The sequence below is a fragment of the Chrysemys picta genome, chromosome 5 (genome assembly GCF_011386835.1).
Source record: "Chrysemys picta bellii isolate R12L10 chromosome 5, ASM1138683v2, whole genome shotgun sequence".
NCBI classification, from domain to species: Eukaryota; Metazoa; Chordata; order Testudines; family Emydidae; genus Chrysemys; species Chrysemys picta.
In genome coordinates this window covers 27087143-27108440 of record NC_088795.1, presented here as the reverse complement: position 1 = coordinate 27108440, position 21298 = coordinate 27087143, and the positions used below count along the sequence as shown (strand labels likewise).

At 40.6% G+C, this 21298-nt stretch overlaps 1 protein-coding gene across 6 annotated transcripts in view; it reads right to left on the bottom strand.

Moving 5' to 3' along the window:
• Positions 1-21298, bottom strand: part of WDFY3 (WD repeat and FYVE domain containing 3) — a 289358-nt gene that overhangs the window by 53299 nt on the left and 214761 nt on the right. For all 6 annotated transcript variants that reach the window (XM_005292053.5, XM_005292052.5, XM_042856446.2 and 3 more), the window contains 7 exons: positions 20767-20946; positions 17825-18058; positions 16536-16635; positions 12974-13134; positions 10976-11205; positions 10184-10293; positions 2576-2758 (listed from right to left, as the gene is read on the bottom strand). In XM_005292053.5, coding sequence (XP_005292110.1) covers positions 2576-2758; positions 10184-10293; positions 10976-11205; positions 12974-13134; positions 16536-16635; positions 17825-18058; positions 20767-20946 — 1198 coding nt within the window. The remainder of the gene's footprint in view (positions 1-2575; positions 2759-10183; positions 10294-10975; positions 11206-12973; positions 13135-16535; positions 16636-17824; positions 18059-20766; positions 20947-21298) is intronic.

Genomic DNA, 21298 nt, shown 5'->3' with positions numbered 1-21298 from the left:
TAAGATTATTTCAGAAAGCCACCTTAACAACCAGCCTCTGCATAATTAGTTTTTAATGCCTGCCATTTATCGTTTTAAAAATTAAAATGATAGCATGGACTAATCAAGACAAAATGTTAATGAAAGTTTTGGCTGGGTTACAAAGTATTTGGAATGGCAAGTTGTGATGGAAAAAGTGTGAGGGAAAGAACCATGCAAACCGTTTTTACACCATGCCCATCATCAAGGCCAGGTTACACTACACCATCTTGCTACACGAGGAATATTTGTCCATTTTTCCTCATCTTAACTGGTTTCACAACCATATTTAATATTCTCTGTATCGAAAAGACCTAACTAAATTGGGAAAACTTAGCACTGAAATGAACGAGTGGGAGCTTGGACTCACACTGTCCTTTCTGGGATGCTAACAGGAACCTACTGCTAATCTGGATTGTTGTCCTGAAATTCCACTGGTCACTCATTTCTTTTCAAATGTGAATAAACAATAACCCATAGAGACTAACCTTGGCCAATAAAACAAATGCGAAACCAGCAAATAGTTCAGTGCTATGGACCTCAGATGCCTCTTTCAGTCTGCAGTTATAGCACTGTGATACAATGCTGAAGATATTTTAATTCCCCATCCTCGTTTAGTGAACAGCTAACACAGGAACAGTAGTGTCAGAGTTGCTGACAATATGACTTACTGATGTTCAGGCCCCAGACTTGCCTCCAATAGTATTTTTGCAAAAATTATACTGGGATAAATTTTATGAAAACAATTCTGAAGGTAAGAGTTATAACTAATCAGACTGGCATGCACAGAATAATAACCATTGCTCTAGTTCTATAATATAAATGACCTTATAAGATAAATAGTGATAAAAGATAGGAATATAATTAATGCCAGTCAACATGGTTTTATGGAAAACAGATCTTCTCAAACAGAGTTGATTTCAGTCTTCGAGAAGTATACAAGTAAATGTAATATACTTACACATCTATAGGGATTTAAAGCAAAGTAGATTAAGAACTTGAAACTGCCAGATCTCAAAGTAGTCTTCAATGGGAATCATTATCCAATGGAAGTGTTTCTAGTGGGGTTCTGCCAGGATTAATATTAGGCTTACATTTTTTAATGTTTTCACCAATGATTTGGAAACAGAAAATCACTGCTGATAAAATTTGAGGATGACAAAGGTTTGCAGAAAATAACCACGAGGACAGATTACTCATACAAAGAGATCTGAATCACCTGGTAAACTAGGCCCATTCAAACAAAATGTGTTTTAATAAAGACAAATGCAGTTTATACATCAAGGAACAAGGAATGCAGGCCATAGCTACAGAATAGAGATCTGCATCATGGAAAGCAGTGACTCTGAACAGGATTTAGGGGTCATACTGGACAAGCAGATCAACATGAGCTCTCAGTATGATGCTGTGGCAAAAAGGGCTAATGCAATCCTTGGATGAATAAACAGGGGAGTAATGAGTAGGAAAGGGGAGGTGATTTCACCTCTGTCTATGGTATTGGTGAGACTGATAATGGAATATTACATATAGTTCTGGTGTTCACATTTTACGAAGGAGGTTGAAAAATTGGAGAGGATGTATAAAAGAGCCACAAAAATGATTCAGGGGCTGGAGAAAATGCCTTACTGTGAGATAAAGAGCTCAAAGGGTTAGCTTATCAAAAGAAAGTTTGAGAGATGATTTCATTAAAAGAGAAGAAAATTTTGTCAATGGAAGAAAATACCTGATACTAAAGGGCTCTAATCGAGCAGAGAAAGGCATAACAAGAATCTTGCGGATACAGACTAACACGGGCGCTACTTTGAAACATAACAAGAACCAGTGGCTGAAAGCTGCACCAGGACAAATTCAATATAGGAAATAATGCACCACGTTTTAGCAGTGAGGGTGATTAATCATTGGAACAAACTACCAAGAGAAATGGTGGATTCTCCATCTCTTGATGTTTTTAGATCAAGATTGGATGCTTTATGAAAGATATGCTTTAACCAAACACAAGTTATGCTTTGGTCAAACAAAAGTTCTTGGGCTCAGTACAGGGGTAACTGGGTGAAACTTAATGGCCTGTGATCATATTAGATAATCTAATGGCCCCTTCTGACTGTAAACTCCACAAATCTAGGAATTTAGGATGTTACACATGTTTTTGCTGCTACAAGTACAGGATAAGTGCATTAATCACAAGACGTGAACGTATGACAAATGAGTTGTACAGGTCTTTCCAAACAAGAGCCTTTTTTTTTAACCCATGCCATCATGTTTTATTTATTCTACAAGTGCATCTTATTTTGTCTGTCTTTTATTGCTAAATATCTGTTTGTGTAATGGTCTGCAATTTGTACCATGGTTTGAGAAACATATGCCAGTTTGTTAGGCAGAGGTGTTGGTGTGATTGTAGTTATATCTACCAATAAGTGCTATAAGCGTATATGCAGAAAACACACATCCTAAGTTCATTATTAAGGGTATGAAACAAATGAGACTGAATATCTGGTGTAGAAGATAACAGACCAATTTGATATATTTTGGAATAATATATCTTCACATTTATTCTTACCCAAGTGATTTTGCCAGCATTTTAAACTTGCTTCTTCAATAAAAGGCCTTGCTACAACTATATCCACATGGCCACGGTCATTGACAGGTAGTGTGACTTTGAATACCTCTTCTAAAACTTGTTTCTTACTGTGAATCAGCTCTGTCCATACTCTGTTTATGGCTTTTAAAAGAAGCTGGCGACCTAAACAGGTAAAAAGATTATAAATAATTTCCCACTACATTTTTGCAGTTTTACAGTAAGTATTAATGAGCTGAGTGAATAATTCATACAAAAATATATATCTAGCAAAGAAAGCTTTGTATTCCCCACATGCAGAATGTCTGTGACCAGATTGCTTTACCCTCAAATTCTTTGAGAGTATTTGACCAATTCTTTTTTCTCCTTCCATGGATTAATGATCACAAATACCTCTCTGAGCCGTCATCATTCCAGCTGTGTTGATTTAGTTGTGTTTTTTTCAGATAAGTCATACAACATTGCTTCTGTTTCCTGATTGGATGAGTGAGCCAACAAGTCCACTACAAATATACTGACATGCGTATTAAAAATTTGGTTTCCAGAAATTCTTACACATGTAACTTTTAAATTCACATTCATTCTGCTAACCTTGAACTCAAATGTTTGTGGGAAGCAAACACAAATAGGGACAAACACAGCCAAAGAACATTCATGTGACAACTCAAAAAAATTATTTACAATTTTTGTTCAGAGCATTCAATACCTATAATTAATTTGGGACTCAGTCTTGTTTTCTGAATCATGTCTTCCTTTCCACATTAACTATTATCTTAATTTCATACTTTTATCTCCTCCTCAAACTGGCACCCAAGTGAGGTAGCTAATATTTTGAGACTGTGTCAGTATATTTCTGGTTTTATTAGTAGTGATACAATGTTCTAGTTGAAGGCTGTTGTCTATATTCTGCCTATGAAAGCTACCAATGAAGAATACTGAACTGGTGTATCAACAGTAGCGTGACCGGGATTAATTGAGCTCCCAACCAGACTTTCTTCACTAGTATTACAGCTCACCACCATTAATCTGTGTGATTGAGTGTTTTGTGCCCCTTGAGATATTCCCGGGAATAAGAAAAATGACAAAAAAAGAATTATTAAGGACTTAAACACCTCCCGTTTTAAAATAATGCTTTTGGTGATATGGACCCAAGCATATTTGGAAAGGGTTTGGTCAGCTGGGAAGAGACACGGCAGAAGTGGTCACTCCCCTTCGGAACCGAGAATGGAACTCAAGATTCCAGAGTTTCGCCATTCCTCCACTGTCAGCAAAGAACTGTGAAACCCACTGGGCAAAGTGTGTGTCTCCATTCACTTCTAGTGCTGGTTCACATAACAGTAATGGGTTGTCATCCTCTGTCAGTTACTCCAATAGCTCAAGTGGCACAGGTCTGTGTGGTGGATATAAAGGTTCCAACCCTGCTGATGAAGCATGGGGATGTCAGTGTGATGCTACATGACTGAATTTGTATTTTCAGCTTCCTTTTTTAAAAAGTTAGCAAATTACACCAAAAAATCCTTAAGTTAAAAGAACTTTACTTAGCTTGCAACATCAAGCACTCAAAAATTAGGAAATGCCACAATTAAGAGTGCCTGTGCAACCTTAATTCAGCCCCTTTGTGCATAAGCACTTTGATACAGTCTTTGATTACATGATCACATATTTTTATTTCCATAGGACTCCTGCTTCATTCAATGCATAGTATGGACCTGCTCTGGAGAGGAATCAGAGCTGTGTTAGTAAAGGAGGCTGTTGTCTATAAGTTCCCTGCCTCATTTGTTGTACAAGTTGAAAGATGTGTAGAGAAGGACGCAAGGGATTGCAGGAAGAAAAAGGATAATCTCATGGTGAAGGCAGTTGAATGCTGCCCTGGACAACTGGATTCTATGCCTGCCTTTGACACTGAGTTTCAATGCGACACTGCGCAAGTAACTTGCACCAAACTTTTCCACAGGAGATTACGGATTATGTGTTTCTTATTTTCTCAGTGCCTGATTTGAGATCCTGGGGTCTGATGTGCTGAGCATTCAGAACAGCAATGGAAGCTGTGCTTTGAACATACGGAAATCAGGTTCTAGGTGTCTCAAAAGGGCCACCAAAAATTAACGGTTATACCTCTATCCCAATATAACGCGACCCGATATAACACGAATTTGGATATAACGCAGTAAAGCAGTGGCTCCGGGGGGGGGGGGGAAGAGAACCTGCGCACTCCGGCGGATCAAAGCAAGTTCGATATAATGCGGTTTCACCTATAATGCGGTAAGATTTTTTGGCTCCTGAGGACGGCATTATATCAGGGTACAGGTGTACTTCTGACCTTAGTCTCTTTATGCCTCAGCTCCCCATCTTGTAAAATGGGGATAGTACCCTTCAGTCTCACAGAGCTGTTGGGAAAAAGAAAGGTTACTTACCTTATAGTAACTGGAATTTTTCAAGTTGTGTGGTCCCTCTGGGTATTCACTGTGGGAACGCATATGCTCCTGCACCCAGAATAGGAAATTCTTCAATATTAGCGTCTATTGGTCCACATAGTGCCTCCTCGTGCTTTCAGCCGAGGACATAAAAGGCAGTGTGAACTGACCACCACTCCAGTACTGTCTCTGCCATGAATCACGTGATGACATGAGCAGAGGGGAAGGAAGGCAGGTCATGAATACCCATAGGGGTCATACAGCTTGAAGAGTTACTGTAAGGCAAGTAAATTTTCTTTCTTCTTTGATTGCTGGCCCTGTAGGTATTCACTGTGGGTAACTCCCAAGCATACTTGTTGAGGATCAGGGTGCAAGGAAGTATGCTGTACCATAGAGTGGGGGATGACGGAGGCGAAGGACAGCCCCTCCCAGCCATAGCTTGGACATATCTCTGAACGGGGGATTTCCTGTAAGGAGGCTATTGATGCTGCTTCCGCTCTCACAGAGTGGTCCTTGACAATTTGAGGAGGATGGGGTTTCATGAGATCATAGCAAAGGATGATGCAGGAGGAAGTCCACTTAGAGACCCTTTGAGAAGAGATAGTTTTCTAATGTGACAGACAAGCTTGGGGACTTCTGAAAGGGAGCCGTTCCATGATGTTAGAAGGCTACAGCCCTGCACACATCCAAAGAATGAAGCCTTGTCTCTCCTATGTTGTGGTGAGGCTTCGGGTAAAACACTAGAATGCAAACAGTCTGGTTAAGGTGAAACTCAGAAGGAACTTTAGGTAGGAACTTTGGATGTAGTTAGAAAGAAACCTTGTGAAAAACTGCAAAAGGTAGGTCCACCATAAGGATCCCAAGCTCTCCAACTCTTCTAGCAGAAGTAACTGCCATCAAGAAGGCGATTTTCATAGAAAGGTGAAAGAAGGAACTTGGAGGGTTCAAATGGTGGTTTCAAGAGTGCAGAGAGGAAGAGGTTCATATCCCAGACAGGGACTTGTTTTGCAATGGGAGAGAATGTCCTTATGATGCCATCAGTTGCTCTGCAGTAATACGGTGAATAAAGACTGAGTAGCCCTCCATCTGGGGGTGGGAAGTGCTGACGGCTGCCAAATGTACCTGTGGGGAGCTGACTGATAAGCCGGTCATCTTGAGTGAGAGAAAATACTCCAGAATGACAGGAATGCCCAGTGCCACTGAATGTAAGTGATGCTGCTGGCACCAAAGGGAGAATTGCTTCCACTTTGCAGAGTAGCATTTCCACGTAGAGGATCTCCTGCTATTATTAAGGATGGACTGAATTCCCTCATAGCATACTCTCCCTATGCATGTAGTTCATCAACAACGATGCTGTCAGCTGTAGAGATGCTGGGCTTCAATGTTCCCTCATTCTGGGAAAGCAGGCTCCAGAATGGTGGAAGGTAGATATATGGGTGAGAAGCTAGCTGTAGTACGGCGATAAACCAGATTTGCCTCAGCCACCAAGGGACCATAAGGATCACTATTGAGTTTGATCTTCCTGAGTACATGAAGACAGCCCTTCTGATAATGAGGCCTTGGGCTGCCTGGGAGCAGTATGCCAGGTGCTTTTTGTTGTCTAGGGATGCGAAGAGATCCCAAAATGGAAACATTCATTGTTGGAAGATGTGTTGTGCTATTGACGGGTGATGTTCCCAGTCATGTTCTGTTTGTAAAGACTGCTGAGACTGTCCACCAGTGAATTCATCACCCCTCAGACGTGTACTGCTCAAAGGGTGATTCCTTGACTGATGCGTTGGTTCCAGAGGTGGACCACTTCTCTGCAAAGCAGGGTGGATCTTGCTCCTCTCTGCTTGTTTATATGGTAGAAGAGGTTCATACTGTCTGATCTGACCTCTAAGTGGGTGGACTGAATGATGGGTAGAAATATCTTACATACCTTGTGAACTGCTCAAAGCTTGAGTAGGTCAATATGTAGCCTGGATTCCTGAGGAGAGAAGCCTTGGCCTGTTTGGTTGTCAAGATGTGTTCCCCATCCTAGTATGGAGGCACCCAAGAGGACTGCATTTGTAGGTGGTACAGAAATGAAAGGGAACCCCATGCATACTTTGTCCTCGTTCTCCCAGCAGGTGAGCGATGTCAACATGTCCCAAGGAAGAGAGACTTTCTTGTCCAAGGGAGTCCCTTTTTGAGGCAGACTGATAATAACCAGATTGAAGGCATTGTAAGTACGGTGACCTAAGTGCACACCACCATGTGGCCCAACAGGAACAGGTAGAATAGGGCTGCAAGTCTGAGGTGAAGCTGGTCAATGAGATCCCTCATAGCAAGGAATTGTTCCTGAGGTAAGTAGGCCCTCACTATGTCTGAGTTCAAGTTCACCCCAATGAATTCTATGGTTTGTCTGGTGTGAACATGGACTTGTCTAAATTGGCTTGTACTGCAAGTGAATGAAAGAGTTAAAATGAGATAGTGGGTGTTGCATGCACCTCCTGGTATAACTGACCAGCGAACAGCCCGGTCATCCAGGAAAGAAAGTACTGGTCTTCCTTGTCCGAGAAGGTAAGTGGCCACCTCTGCAACAACTTTTGTAAATACCCATGGGACAGCCGAGAGGCTGAAAGGGAGCATGCTGTAGTTAAAGTGTTCTTGGCTCACTATGAAGCACAGAAATCGTCTGTAAGCGGGGTGAACATCCACATGAAAATAGGTCTTTGCAATTGAGGGCTATATTCCGGTTGCCTAAATTGATGGAGAGTATTATAGAGGCCAGAGTGGTCAATTATTCTGAACTTTGAGTGTTGTATGCAGAAATTCAATTGTCTGAAGTCCAGAATGGGCCTCCAGCCACCTTTCTTTTTGGGGACAAGGAAGTACCTAGAGTAAAAGTCCTTCCCTGTGTGAGAGAGTGGTATAGTGTCTATTGCCCCCAATTGAAAAAGGCAGTCTGACTCCTGTTTCAAAATCCTCTCATGAGAGGGGGTCCCTGAAAAGGGACAAGGAAGGTTTTTGTCTTTTTTTGGAGGGGGGAGGGAGCCATTCTAGCGTGTAGCTATTTGATAGAACGTCCAGGACCCACTTGTCCATTGTAATAGCATGTCACACCAGGAGAAAGGGTGTGACAGTGGGCAAGGGAGACTGGCTGTCAACCCATAGATGTCTTATCTAAACAACTTTCTAAGACATGGCTGCAAAGTAGAGGACAGGGGTTCAGGTGCCTACCCTGACATTTCTTGGAGGTTCATACATCATCTGTAGGAAGAAGGCAGTGGTCAATGCTGAGGCAGAGGAGGCCTGGAGTATTTTCTACAGGGTACCGGAGTATAAATAGCCAGAGAGAGGATGGTAGTTTGTGAATCTTTGAGAGTATGCAACTCATCGGTTTGGTTACTAAAGAGGTTGCTGCCATCAAAGGGAAAGTCCTCAGTGGTGGTTTGGGCCTCTTTGGGGAACCCAGAGGCCTGCAGCCATGAAGCCTGTATCATGATTATTGAGATAACCATGGAGCCTATTACTGTGTCAAGGGATGCCTGAAGGGAAGGAAGAACTTACTACTAGCTTTTCCTCCTCCAGAATGGCCTGAAAGTTAGATCTGCATTCCTGAGGAAGTTTGCTCATGAACTCTAAAATCTTGTTATAATTCAAGAAGCCATACTTCAACATCAAAGCTTGGAAGTTTGCTGTTCAGAATGCTAAGCTAACTGAAGAAAATAGATTCCTTTGGAATAGGTTATGTCATTTGGCATCTTTATCTGGTGGAGTGGATTTGGGTTGGTGTCACAGGCTTCTTTTGTAACTGCCTGGACTACTAGGGAATTGGGATTAGGGTGGGAAAACAGGAATTCCAATCCTTGGGTGACAACAAAGTAGTGTTTTTCAGCCCTCTTTGGGGTCTGGGCATAGGTGGCAGGAGTGTGCCCGATCACTCTGGTAGGTTCCATGATGGCCTCTTTTATCAGGAATGTCACTTTTGAAGGCATTGTAGCCAGGAGGATAATTAATGTTTGTGAAACACTCAGATGCTATGCATTGAGTACCTTAGGGGGGAAAAAAAAACCATGAGGAAATCAGTAATGCTGTCTTCAGAGAAAGGTTTGAATAATATGCAGTAAATGAGGCCTAGGGTCACACACTGAACAATGAAGAAAAACAAAATACTGAATAGCTGCTCATTCACTGAGCGCTGTCCATTCTGTTCACTGAATGAGGCAGGAGTCCTGTGGGATCATGTAATCAAAAACTATCATAATGTATATGCAAAAGGGGGTGGAATTAAGGTTGCATGTACAACTTTAAACTCTGACATTTCTTAACTTTTGAGTCTTTGACTTTGCAACCTTACTAATGTTCTTTTAGCATAGTTTGTGTATGTAATTATATATATATGCATGAAACTAGAAATGCTCACCTCACTGAATCTTCTCCTCTAAGGGTTGGTTCTGTCGAACTGATCCTGGTGAATACTGAGAAGGTACAGAACAGGAATGGGGTGGCCACTCACTCTCTGGGATAAGGATTGACTGTGAACTTAACTTTTACACTGATGTCCCTTATTCCTAAAACTGCTTCTTTCATATCTTCCTATTTCTCCTGTTTCTTTTCTTCATGTATGATTAGGGGCTCTTTGGTTCTTCTCTCCTACCTGCTTCTCATGCATCCTACCTACTCTCTAACCCATCTGTGATAATCCCAGTTTCCCACTCTGGACCAAGTTGGTAGCTAATTTCCAGTGACTGACAGATCCTGCTGTTTTCACTGAATTATATACCTCATTCCTAACCCTAGTTATTTCTTACCTCTGTTTACTTTTGTGCTGACATACACAAAACTATCGATTCATATTGGACTAGCCTCTCTCTCTCTCTATATATATATATATCTAAACAAATTTTGCTTCTAATTAGTATTGTTAACACTTTTAATGGCCTTTATAGCCATATCAGAAAGGGACGGAAATGTTCTTACTGTTTTGATAAATAGACAGCTGACACTGGATGCTTCACAGAAATATTGAGAAGTGTTCTATATTTTTGATATGTTTACCATCTCAGATAACCACCCTCTCCTTCTGTGAACACCCCCCACCAAAAAATGGGAAGAAGACTGGTGCTGAGGAAGGGAAGGAGACGAATAAGAACATTTTAAGAATCTAGTGTTAATAGATATCTGAGGTTTAGCTGCTTTTTTTTATTACCTTCGCTAATGTCTTGATTGTAGACTCCATCTGGTTCTATGTCAGAGGGGATCATAATGTGCCAAGTGGTCATCCTGGCTTCCGCTTCCAGTCCAAACCCATCAACACCACTACAATAAATTTAGAATGAACAGCAGCAGATAGGGTTTAAGAACTGAAGTGGTTAATCTTTCTGTGGTATCATCAAACTGAAGCAACGTGTACTGCTACAGGAGCAGAGACATGTTTCTGGTCCCTCTTGTTTTGGGGATATGGGGATATACAGCCTCACTCTGAGCTGCAGTTTTATGAAGAAGGGCATGGTTTTCTACTAAAGTCACTGGGGAAAGATAGGGTGGAACTTGTACAATTCAAATTAATGACAAGTGTCAAATAGGAAGCATTAGCTTCCTGCTGGTATTAATATTCAAGAGACTTTGGATAAAATACAAAGAACAAACCAGGAAAAAAAATTCACTGGAAGAATATGAATATCCAGAAAATTCAGATATTTTACACTATTAAAGCTTAATAAGGCTGATGAACAAGGTATATTCGTGTACCAATATCTTAACATAGTTGTGGAAAAGGAGATAGGGGTATAATCGTAAGACTATTACCCAATTGTAATTTTGTTCAAGATGAACCATTTCAGTTATCTTGCACTTTCCTGGCAACAAACATTATAAACAGATATCCACAATTTTGCCAACTGTTTGTGATTCATCGGTAAGCAGCCATAGCTTAGAGAGGAAGAAGAAACACTGTACAAGACTGACCCTAGTATGATGAATTTAAGTCTGAGGCACTTACCTTCCCATATGCAGATTAATCAGGCAATGAGCTAGACAGCAGATGAACTCCTGATCATGGTTCCCGGGTCCCAGAATTAGGTTTCTGTTCACCGTAAGGACCCTTAGAGAATCAAGGAGAGCAACTTGCTGAGGGACAGTTTTGTGTGCCCTTGAGAACTGATACAAGATGGTCCTATTCAGGCAGTGATAAACAGCATCCAGTGATAACCCCTGAGATCTTCTTTTTGACTGATGGAAAGTACAAAACAATTAATATAATGTCAGATAGTGAAATCTCCACACAAACTTATTTCTTCAAATCCTACACTGATTTTTTTCAAAAAACTTTCATTTTTCTAAGAGATCTTTGTACTGATTAATTCCCCCGCTCAATCCCAATATGTATTAATGATGTGCCTGCCTGGAAATGAGAACTGAAGTCATGCTGATAAATGGACTGATAAGAATTTTGTTTTATGGCAACTTCTATGGTAACTTATTGAAATGCTGTGTTCTAATTTCCACAACAAAGCTTCTCAATGAAATTCAGTGGAAGAGGAGGAGGAGGAATCTTTGGACTCATCTTACTACAGAAATACTCCCACAAATTCATAACAGTTTTAAATCTAATTAATCTGAAAGCAAGTTAACTAATTCACTTATAAAAATGGTTCCCAGCATCAGAGTCTTATCTATGCTGCAGCAATGGTTTTAAGCCTGAATAATCAGGAAAATACCCCTAGAATAGACAAGACCTCTCTCCTCATCAGGCACTCAGACACCAGAGAGATGAATACAGCATACTCAGACAGGTATATGAGTCAACCCTACTATCAAAATATTGTATCAAATCAGAACATTGACCTACTACATATAGACACCAACAGGTCATGCTATGAAGGTGCAGACTCAAAAAGGGGAAAAAAAGAAAAAGGCTGAGGAGAAAAGCCCATATATTTCCAAAGACAGAGCACTAACAAGAAAACTTTCATTGCTCTTTTAGTCTCCTCTCCCAGTTTGGCATGAGAATGTCTAAACACTATGTATGCAAACCTGCAAATCCTTTGGTATGTAGCAGCCTAATAAATTTCTCTGGAATCTTCATGCACTAATGGCTTGCAAAATGACACCTAAGATTGTTCATATCTTCAATAATATAACTGCCAAATAATTTGTGGAGGGCCCAAGATGTTGGGGATGAAGGGGGAAATCTTGTCCTGAGTTGTTTCCATTCATCTAGGCATTTATATCATGTTTATCATCATCACACAGCCAAAGAGAAAGATAAGGTGGACAACCGTCTCTTTCACCACGCTTGCTGTTAAGGGGGTAAACTATGCCAGTCCAAGTTGCAAGGCAAGACCGCACAGGGCTCACAAAGGGAGAAAACTAAAAACTTGACTTTCTTGCTTATGTTATATTAACTTAAAAAGCTTTGCAGGCTAAGGAAGTTCTAGTTTCCTTCAAAATACAGGCAGTCCTCAACTTTATGACGTTTGATTTACGACAAACAGCACTTTCGACGTTTCTGAATTGACACCCTGATTTGACTCATGACAATTGGTTTAGACTTCATGACGCTCAGTCCTGCAATGGACTGTCTTGCAGTTCCGAGTTACAACGTTTCGACTTACAACGCAATTTTCAGGAACCAATTGTGTCCTAAGTCCGAGGACTGCCGGTATTAAGCTAAACTCCATTTTAAAATGCGCACGCTATTTTAAAAATATTCTCTTACAAAAGACACCACACCTTGGAATCAGCACCAGTAGATGAAATTATGCAAAAAAGCCTAATTTATTTATTTAGATATTTACAAGCTATAAAAAAGCATGAGTGTGCATCTAATGCTCTGGACAATCTTTTAAAACTAATTAAACAAATATGCTTTCTCTGGGGCTGGGACCATCCTTTTGTTCTGTGTTTGTAGAGCACTGGGGGGTCCTGGACCATGACTTGAGCTCCTAGGCACTATAGTAATACTACTACTACTACTACTACTATTATGAACTGTTACCTGTGCAATTAGCTGAATGATGAATTCTACAAGAAGTTTGGATTCCTTGTTGAACATGCCCTGCCAAAGCTTATCCACCACACGCTGTGTGAAATAAAACACATTGTTCACCAGCACCTGGTAACTACCACCACTTGTAATAGGCAGAGATGCATCTTCACCTAAATTACAAAAGAAAACAAAAATGATTTAAACAACAACAAAAAACAAAAACCCTCTCCAACCACCTATCTGTGTTCAGCATGCCCAACAGCTTTCTAAAGACTAAGTTCTTTATTCTGCAACATGGAGAAAGTGCTACAGTCATCTGAATGAAATGCTACCTGGAATTGCTAGTCAAACAAAAGGAGCTTAATGTTGTATGCAAGGTGTTTATTGAACTGTAATAGTGGCAATTTGAAGTGGGCACTGAAGGCATATTTTTAATCACAGACCAAAACAAGGAAGGAAGAAAAACAATGCCTTATGTACATATTTAAGGATGTGTTAATATTTGTTGGGCAAGGCTTTACTCCACCAACTGATCTCTCTCTAAGAGGACAGAGCGGAGGCACACAAGTACAACTCCTTGTGTTTGTGACTGACTTCATGAAGTCAATAAGATGATCTTTTGTATCCGTTATTGGTCTGATATAAGAGAAGCATCATGGACACCTGATTTTGTTCACCTTCTGGAGCATGATGGCTAACAAGATCAGCACAACATCCATGCCATACCCAAGTCTAAAGCTACTGAAAGGATTCAAGGAAATCTGAGGCCTCCACACGGTTGCCTCACCACAACCTCCCCAATAACATTTTTCCAAAGAAGGAAATTCAGACAGGAGAATAGTTGGTGAGACTGTTCCCATCAAGAGATGGTTCCTTAAGCATGGAGACCTCCTATCCATCATTTGAGGATTCCTGCATATTGGTCTCCCAAAGGAAGGCACTAAATCTCCATGAATGATGCACCTCTATATTTCTCTCTTATGCATACACAGCACCTAGCACCAGGGACCCAAAATTGCTACTGTAATACTAACCACCACCAAGTTAATTTGATACATCAAGTTTATAATAGGAAGGTATATCTGTATTTTGTCTAATGCCCAATGGTGTGTGTATTCACCTGCTAACATGAACACCTATACTTCATTTGCGCATGAACTAACACACTGTTAAAAAACAAAGAACACCTACAGCCAAAATATATGCTTGTGTGGGTTTCTTCCTCATGACAGGAACAACAATTCCACATCTGAGTTCACCAGCAACAAAAAGTTAAAGTGAATTAGCGTTCTCAGCAGGATGTACGTCTGCTGACACAGATTATGGGAAGGAATAAGAATTCGGAGATGAATGCATGTAGGGAGCTGGGGACTTTCAGATGGAGTGTACTATTTACTAGAAATTGTTCTGTAGGCTGTCATGTTGATATTGTTCATATTAAACTAGTGCTAAACAAAACCATTTCCTAACAAATAACAGATCTTAGTTTACAACAACAGTCAAAGTCCCCGGGGTGTCTCATGCTAAGCACAGCCCTTGCCATAAGCTCTGCTAGTTTCCTGTTTTCTTACGACTAGCTAGTAGCTAGCTCTTATAGTGCTGATGAATGGAGTAGAAGGAAATAAGGATTCCTCTTCCTGCTTCTGCAACCGCATGAGGCTGGCCATAACAGCAGTCCCGCACTTGGGGAATATAGGGGCAGTGCCTCAAACTGTTTCCCCCCAGGAGCAATTGGGTGAGAACCAGATGAAGCCATGGCTCTGCCCTCCACCCCAAAAGAGATGGTCGGGCACCCTGGATGGGGACAAGAGCATGCTACTCCTTTTAAATGGGTTTGGTAAATCACTTCCCCCTCAAAAGCAACCGCCCGCCCTCAAGGGATGGTGCCGCTCTGAGTCGCAATGCCTTCCAGTGCTCGCCCACAACAGTAGGTTTATGCACAGCCCCTTACCATGGGCTTCATGCACATAGCACAATCTAGTCCTTTGTTAATACATATAGTGATTTTTAAAACAGTTGGTATCTTGCTCCCCACTGGCCCTCACCTGGTAAAAACTGAGGATCAATAGGAGTTCTACACCAACTGTATTTTATTTTTTAATAGAGAGCTTATTCTGAGGCACTGTAACAAGCTGATAGTGTTTGCCTCAAACTCCCCACCATTAGCAGGTGTTGATCTTGCTGGGAACCATTACGTGGGTTGTGTTCACTCACTGGTGCAGTTGACTTGTTATCCCTCCCCCCCTCCATATATAAGGGAAGTGAGAACATTCCTCATGCAGACAGCTAGAATTTAGAACAGACAAATCTTGAAGAAAGAAATCCTGGGGCAACCAAGCCTGGGGAGAAGACTTCAGTTGAACTGACGTAACTAAAAGGGAAGGCAAATCTGAGGAGAAGGTTTGATATGGTGCTTCATGTACCATTATTTTGGAATTACTGTTAATAAATTGGACCCTAGGAGGTATAACTTTTTGGACCCTGCAAATATTTAGTTTTGTTTAAAAAGAGATATAGCCCCATCCCTGCATGCTTCTCCATTCTCTCTGGTTCCAAAAGAAGATATTATCTCCTACAGATGACTTCATAAACAATAACCATGGAAAAGGGAAGCAACACTTGACTGAAAAGAGGCTGCTGCCATTTTTAATAACAGCCTCCACAAAATCTGCAATTGGTGAGCAGGGGACAGTGACAAATTTGTTCTTTTCTGACACTCCTAACACCAGACTAGGAGGAAAGGGAAGGACAGAGGAGAACTTCAGTCTCACCCTAAAGAGATGAGAGGAGATAGAGGAGTTAAACAGAAAACCCACAAAGGCCTCAGAGATCCAAGTTTGGCCACGGAGGAGGGATTGGGGAATAGGGCAAAGTGAGAATTTCTGGGGAGTATAGCTGATGAGTATGAAGTCAAACTGGGCACTAGTCTCAGAGCCATCTCAATGATCATCTGCCTCTCCTCTGTCAGTCCTTCATACTGCCATCTAGATAACAAGGTTTTCAGGGAAAAGGACAGTGTCCTGTTGTGTTTGCTCAGCTCCTTCACACTGAGGCTCTAATCCCACAGAGTTCTCTTGGCTGTTGCAGTAACATAAATAAAATAATAAAAGATGGCAAAGGAAAAAAGGCCAACTTCTAGCAATCTAAGCCCCAGACACAACTAAAACTGGGGGAAGGGCCAGCCCTCTGTTGAGGGGAAGAGAGCATAATTGATGGTGCAGGGCAGGGATGATAAAATTCAGTCCTATTTCCTCTTGCCTCCTTTCTTAGCCAATTTTTTTTTGGGTTCATAATTGTAAAACATGCTTCACCTGTATAACACTTTTTGAACTCCTAACTCCTAACAGATTGGGCATGATGGAGATTTGCTGTCATGAGTGTAAGAAAAGTAATATATCCCCTTACATATCAAGGGACAAAAAGATACAGAAGATAAGGAGAAACAAATCTTAAGGAAAGGGAGAAGAAGAGATTAAAAACAAAAACAAAACCACCGAAGACTGATGTTGGCTTTGGTAATGGAGAATGGATGACATGTGCATCAATAAATGAAAAGGAAATAAGAAATTACCCAATAAAACATCAGCTGCAAGTAAGTGGTCCATCACACTGTCCAAAATGTAAGTCTGAAACTCTTTCTGCTGTGTCCTTGTTGATCTTTCAGGGGAAGCCTACAACACATAATCAATAGGTAGAGAAAGCTGCTTTAAGGAAAGGGCAGCAGAACAGAAAGAGATGCCATATGCTGACAACTATGGTTATTCCATGGAAATTTTCACCTTGTTAGGTACATAAAATCTAAGGAGGTTATCAATTATTTATTTGTTACAAATAAAAACATCTAATTTTCTGGAACACATATGACTGGGACCCATCCAGCTTTGGCAAGAGAGGGACTGGATGATCTTTCTCCCATTTCTGACTTCTAAGCCTCTTGGACTACATTTATCCAATTATAACCCTGCCTTACTTTTATAGCAGAGACTTTAAGTTAAGTTTAAGGATGGAGTTCAATCCATGGGTTGCACTGTATCATTTTATACTGAATAGAGTGAGCGTTATTTTCATTTCCATAAGGCAGATTTCTGTTTTGCCAGCCTATTTTCTCTGTAACAGAAACTACTAAAATATTAACAAATAATTTGTTACGATATTTGTAATGGGAAAAATAGACTTATTTCCTTAGCTCACACTGGCACCCACTAGTGTATGTCACACTTAAATTAACTATTTGAATGAATATATAAACTCAAAATACTTTTTTTTTATTTCAATATTAGCTTTGGGATAGCGACACAAACACACTTCTGAAGCTCACACAGAGAAACCATGAAGGTTTTGGAAAGCGACACTGCATACAAAGCCTCTTTTTCTACCTGCTCTTTAAGAGGCAACAGTTTTATTTCAGTATATTGCTAATCCTACCTAGCTGAATGTTCTCTGCCTTCTCTCTCTGTTGGCGTACCCCAGGACTGTAATATCAGTACCCTTCCCCGCCATGCCACACTGTCTGAGCCAACTCATCAGCTTAAATAATGAATTACCACCTACATACGGATGTCTTTTAAATAACCTCTCCATGTTTGACTGGGATCGTATCTCTTAAGTTATTTTTAAGCTTCAAGGTATTAAACAACCGAGAGCAAAAAACCAAAAAAACAAAACATTAAAAAACATGAGCACGTAAAATGTCTCTAAACTCCATTGGTGGATGTTAAATGACAATTTAAAACCATTATATAAACCAACAGTAGTCCTGATATTCAACATTTAATACAACCTGAAAAAACAACCGCATATGAAAAAAAAGTTTCATATGAAGTTTACTCTGTAAAAAGAGCAGGAAAATAGCAGTCCTACCTCTAGCAGGAGGTCTATTAGTGGAGTCTGCTTGCTAGCAGGTGTGAGGCAGAGGTTATCTATTATGAGCACACGCATGAAGTCAAACACAAACTTCTTGGCAGGATGGTTGGTTAGGTAGGTCTTGGAGCCCACATTGCAGTACTCTGATTGGCTCCTGTTCATGCCAGTGTCGGCTGCAAATGCTCTGAACTCTTCAGCTGGGGATCCAACTTCATCATCAAGATCAGTAACCTGTGAAAAAAAATCAACATGTTAAAACTCTACAACTTTGTCATTATTTCCTTAACTGCTACTGTTTTTTTTCCATATTATTTTATGTTTGAGTTATTTATTTACCCCATAATTCTGTTTCTCTGAAGATACCTTTTTTGAAAGATGGTCATGCCCAGGTCTCAGCTCCCCAGTGTGAAACAGGATGAACTCCCCAGCTCTCTCTTTTTTTTTTTTTTAAATATATACATATACATAAATACATTTTGTGATAATGAAGGATATCATGGCAATTGTGAAAGAGTTCCTTGTAACGTACCATTACATAAAACTATATGAGCAACATAGCAAGATTCCTAATAATGAACTTTAAATACAATCTAAGGCCTGGTCCCCACTAAGCCCCCACTTCGGACTAAGGTACGCAAATTCAGCTACGTTAATAATGTAGCTGAATTCGAAGTACCTTAGTCCGAACTTACCGCGGGTCCAGACGCGGCAGGAAGGCTCCCCCGTCGATGCCGCGTACTCCTCTCGGCGAGCTGGAGTACCGGCGTCGACGGCGAGCACTTCCGGGATCGATCCCAGAACATCGATTGCCTGCCGCCGGACCCTCCGGTAAGTGAAGACGTACCCTAAGAGAGGCATTCCAGTTTAGGAGGATTTCCCTACCCCACCTTAAATTCACTAATGGGTACAAACTGTAGTCTTTTGACAAAAGTTGAGATTTACCAAAAGTGAACAAATTTCTAACTCTAGCTAAGTATCATGCACATATGGAAAGTATAATACATATTTGTTACTTAAGGGGAATATAAGTTTTGAAAGAGTGACCCAGGCATTGTTTTCACTACTATCCATAGACACTATTCAGGTTTTTCAAGTTATCTTAAGATCACAAAGGAGTTGGGCAGAGATATTTTCCTACTATTCCAACATTTTCCCACATTATACACCAAGTCACTCCTCTCATTCTAAACAGCCTTACAGATATTTCATTTCCATCACGCCTTTGGTGGGAAAAAGGTAAGAGAGTTGTAATTTCACAATTAGCAATCTGTTTTCTGTAAAGTAATTTACAAGACATTTATCATTTCATAATTAGCACGCTGCTATATGCAATATATTTTCAGTTCATGTTAACTGAACAAATCAGTTGAAGTGAATGAATTATGAGTGCACCTATTTCAAAAAGACACACTAGTCTGTACATTTCCAACTCTGTGCCTATACCTGGGTATGGTGACATTAGGTCAATAGTTTCATCTACTAGAAGTAGTTTGTGAAGGGATATTATTCTTCATTAAACTTCTTCACATCTCTGGTTATATTTTTGTCAACATTTCAATCAATACAACTGTGCTACAACATCAGCCATGGATAATCACTCTTTTCCTTTCCCTTATTTGCTCTGTAAGCATGATGGTGTGATCTGTAATGTGACATTCAGAGTGAAGCAGCCAACAAGGAGGAAATTCCAACAAGTGGCATGTAAAGAAGGCAACACAAACAACGGAACTCCTACCTCCTCTTCAGGTTGGAATGTAACAACTATGGGTACATCTACACTGCACACTCCTTATAGCAGCATGTAGAGTATATACACTGCATATCTTCTTTGCATGGGTATAAACAGCAGTGTAGATGGCGAGGCACTGTTAGGTGAGTAAAGACATGCCCCAACCCTTAGGGTCTGTACCCCACATAGCTCTCTACACACCCAAGCAGCCTCAGCTGTCCACATTGCTATTTTTAGCAATGTAATGTCACACTGCTGAGTGGCTTTCCATTACAGGGAAAGGCTTTGGCAGCGAGGAGGCAACAGGGAAAATCTCCAGCAGCTCCCTCGTGCTGGAGTCTTTTCCCATTGCTTCCCCACTGCCAGAGCCTTTCACGGACATGTGTAGCAACACACTGCAGTGTGGATGCAGCCTGCTTTTCACTATGGCATGTGGCTATATGTACCTACCGCCTGCCACCGCCAGTGGTTTGCAGTGTAGATATAGCCTTGGATAACAGAGGAAAGATGGTCTTGTGGTTAAGGCAGTGGAGAGGGATTTGAGAGAACTATGGTTGTAGTTTCAAGGCTTTACCACATGCTTCTTCTCTGACCCTGGGCAAGTAAATGAAGCTATTTGTGTCAGTTTCCCTACCTATGAAATGGGGCCAATATTGCCCCATCTTACCCAGAAGGGGTGCTGAAAAGGGTAAATTCATTAAAATCTCTGAGGTGGTCAGACAATGCACCAAAGAAAAATATTCTATAAAATGCATACATCTCCCCCAGAGCAATGAATTGAAATTTCATAGTAGATTGTGCAGCAACTGACCTCCAATTTAGCGTTAAGTTTTTTTAGTCATTTGTTCGTATTATAGATCAAGGCCTGATTAATTTCATCATCTAATTAGACATAAAATATTTTCTTTAAATGGTGAAAAATAACACGCTCTTGGTCTAAGAATCTAGGTATAAAAGTTCATCTCAGATCAGTAACAATCCCTTTAAAAAATGGAGTTCATAAAAGAAATGCCAACAGGACCTCAGAGAAGCATAATGTGACCCTACCGTAACAACCATTACATACCTACTTCTATCTTATGAAGAAGTCTTTAACTTGTAGCCTATTCACCGTGGCTATGCTGTCAACTGGCTAAAATTTGAGGGAACTGACAGGCAAGTGAAAACTCAATAGCCTAGCTGGAGTGTATTCTATTTTTCAATTACCTACCATCTCAGAGTAAGGTCGGATGTTGAAAGGAAACACGGTTGCTGCCAATGCACACAGGAACTCTGGACTCATCCACATTGAAGTCAGGTCTGGAACATTGTGATACAAATATCGAAAGAACTGCATCAAGGTCACCGGATATTCTCGAAGCCAAGAGCCTTCTTCCTCTGACTGCCAAGGCTATGATGAAAAGAAATTTGAAAAATTATTGTAGATGGCAATAGTTAAAAAAGAACTCTCTTTCTAAAGTACAGTAGCTCCTCACTGAACGTTGTAGTTATGTTCCTGAAAAATGCAGCTTTAAGTGAAAGTGAACGAATCCAATTTTCCCATAAGATTTAATGTAAATGTGGGGGGTTAGGTTCCAAGGAAATTTTTTTGGGGCAGACAAAAGGCATTATATACTGTACAGTACTGTACTGTGGTTGGGAAGTGCCCCTGGCTTACCCCACATAGGCACAGCCTAATTGAACAGGAACATAACATTAAAACAACGTTAAGCGGGACGACGTTAAATGAGGAGTTACTGTAA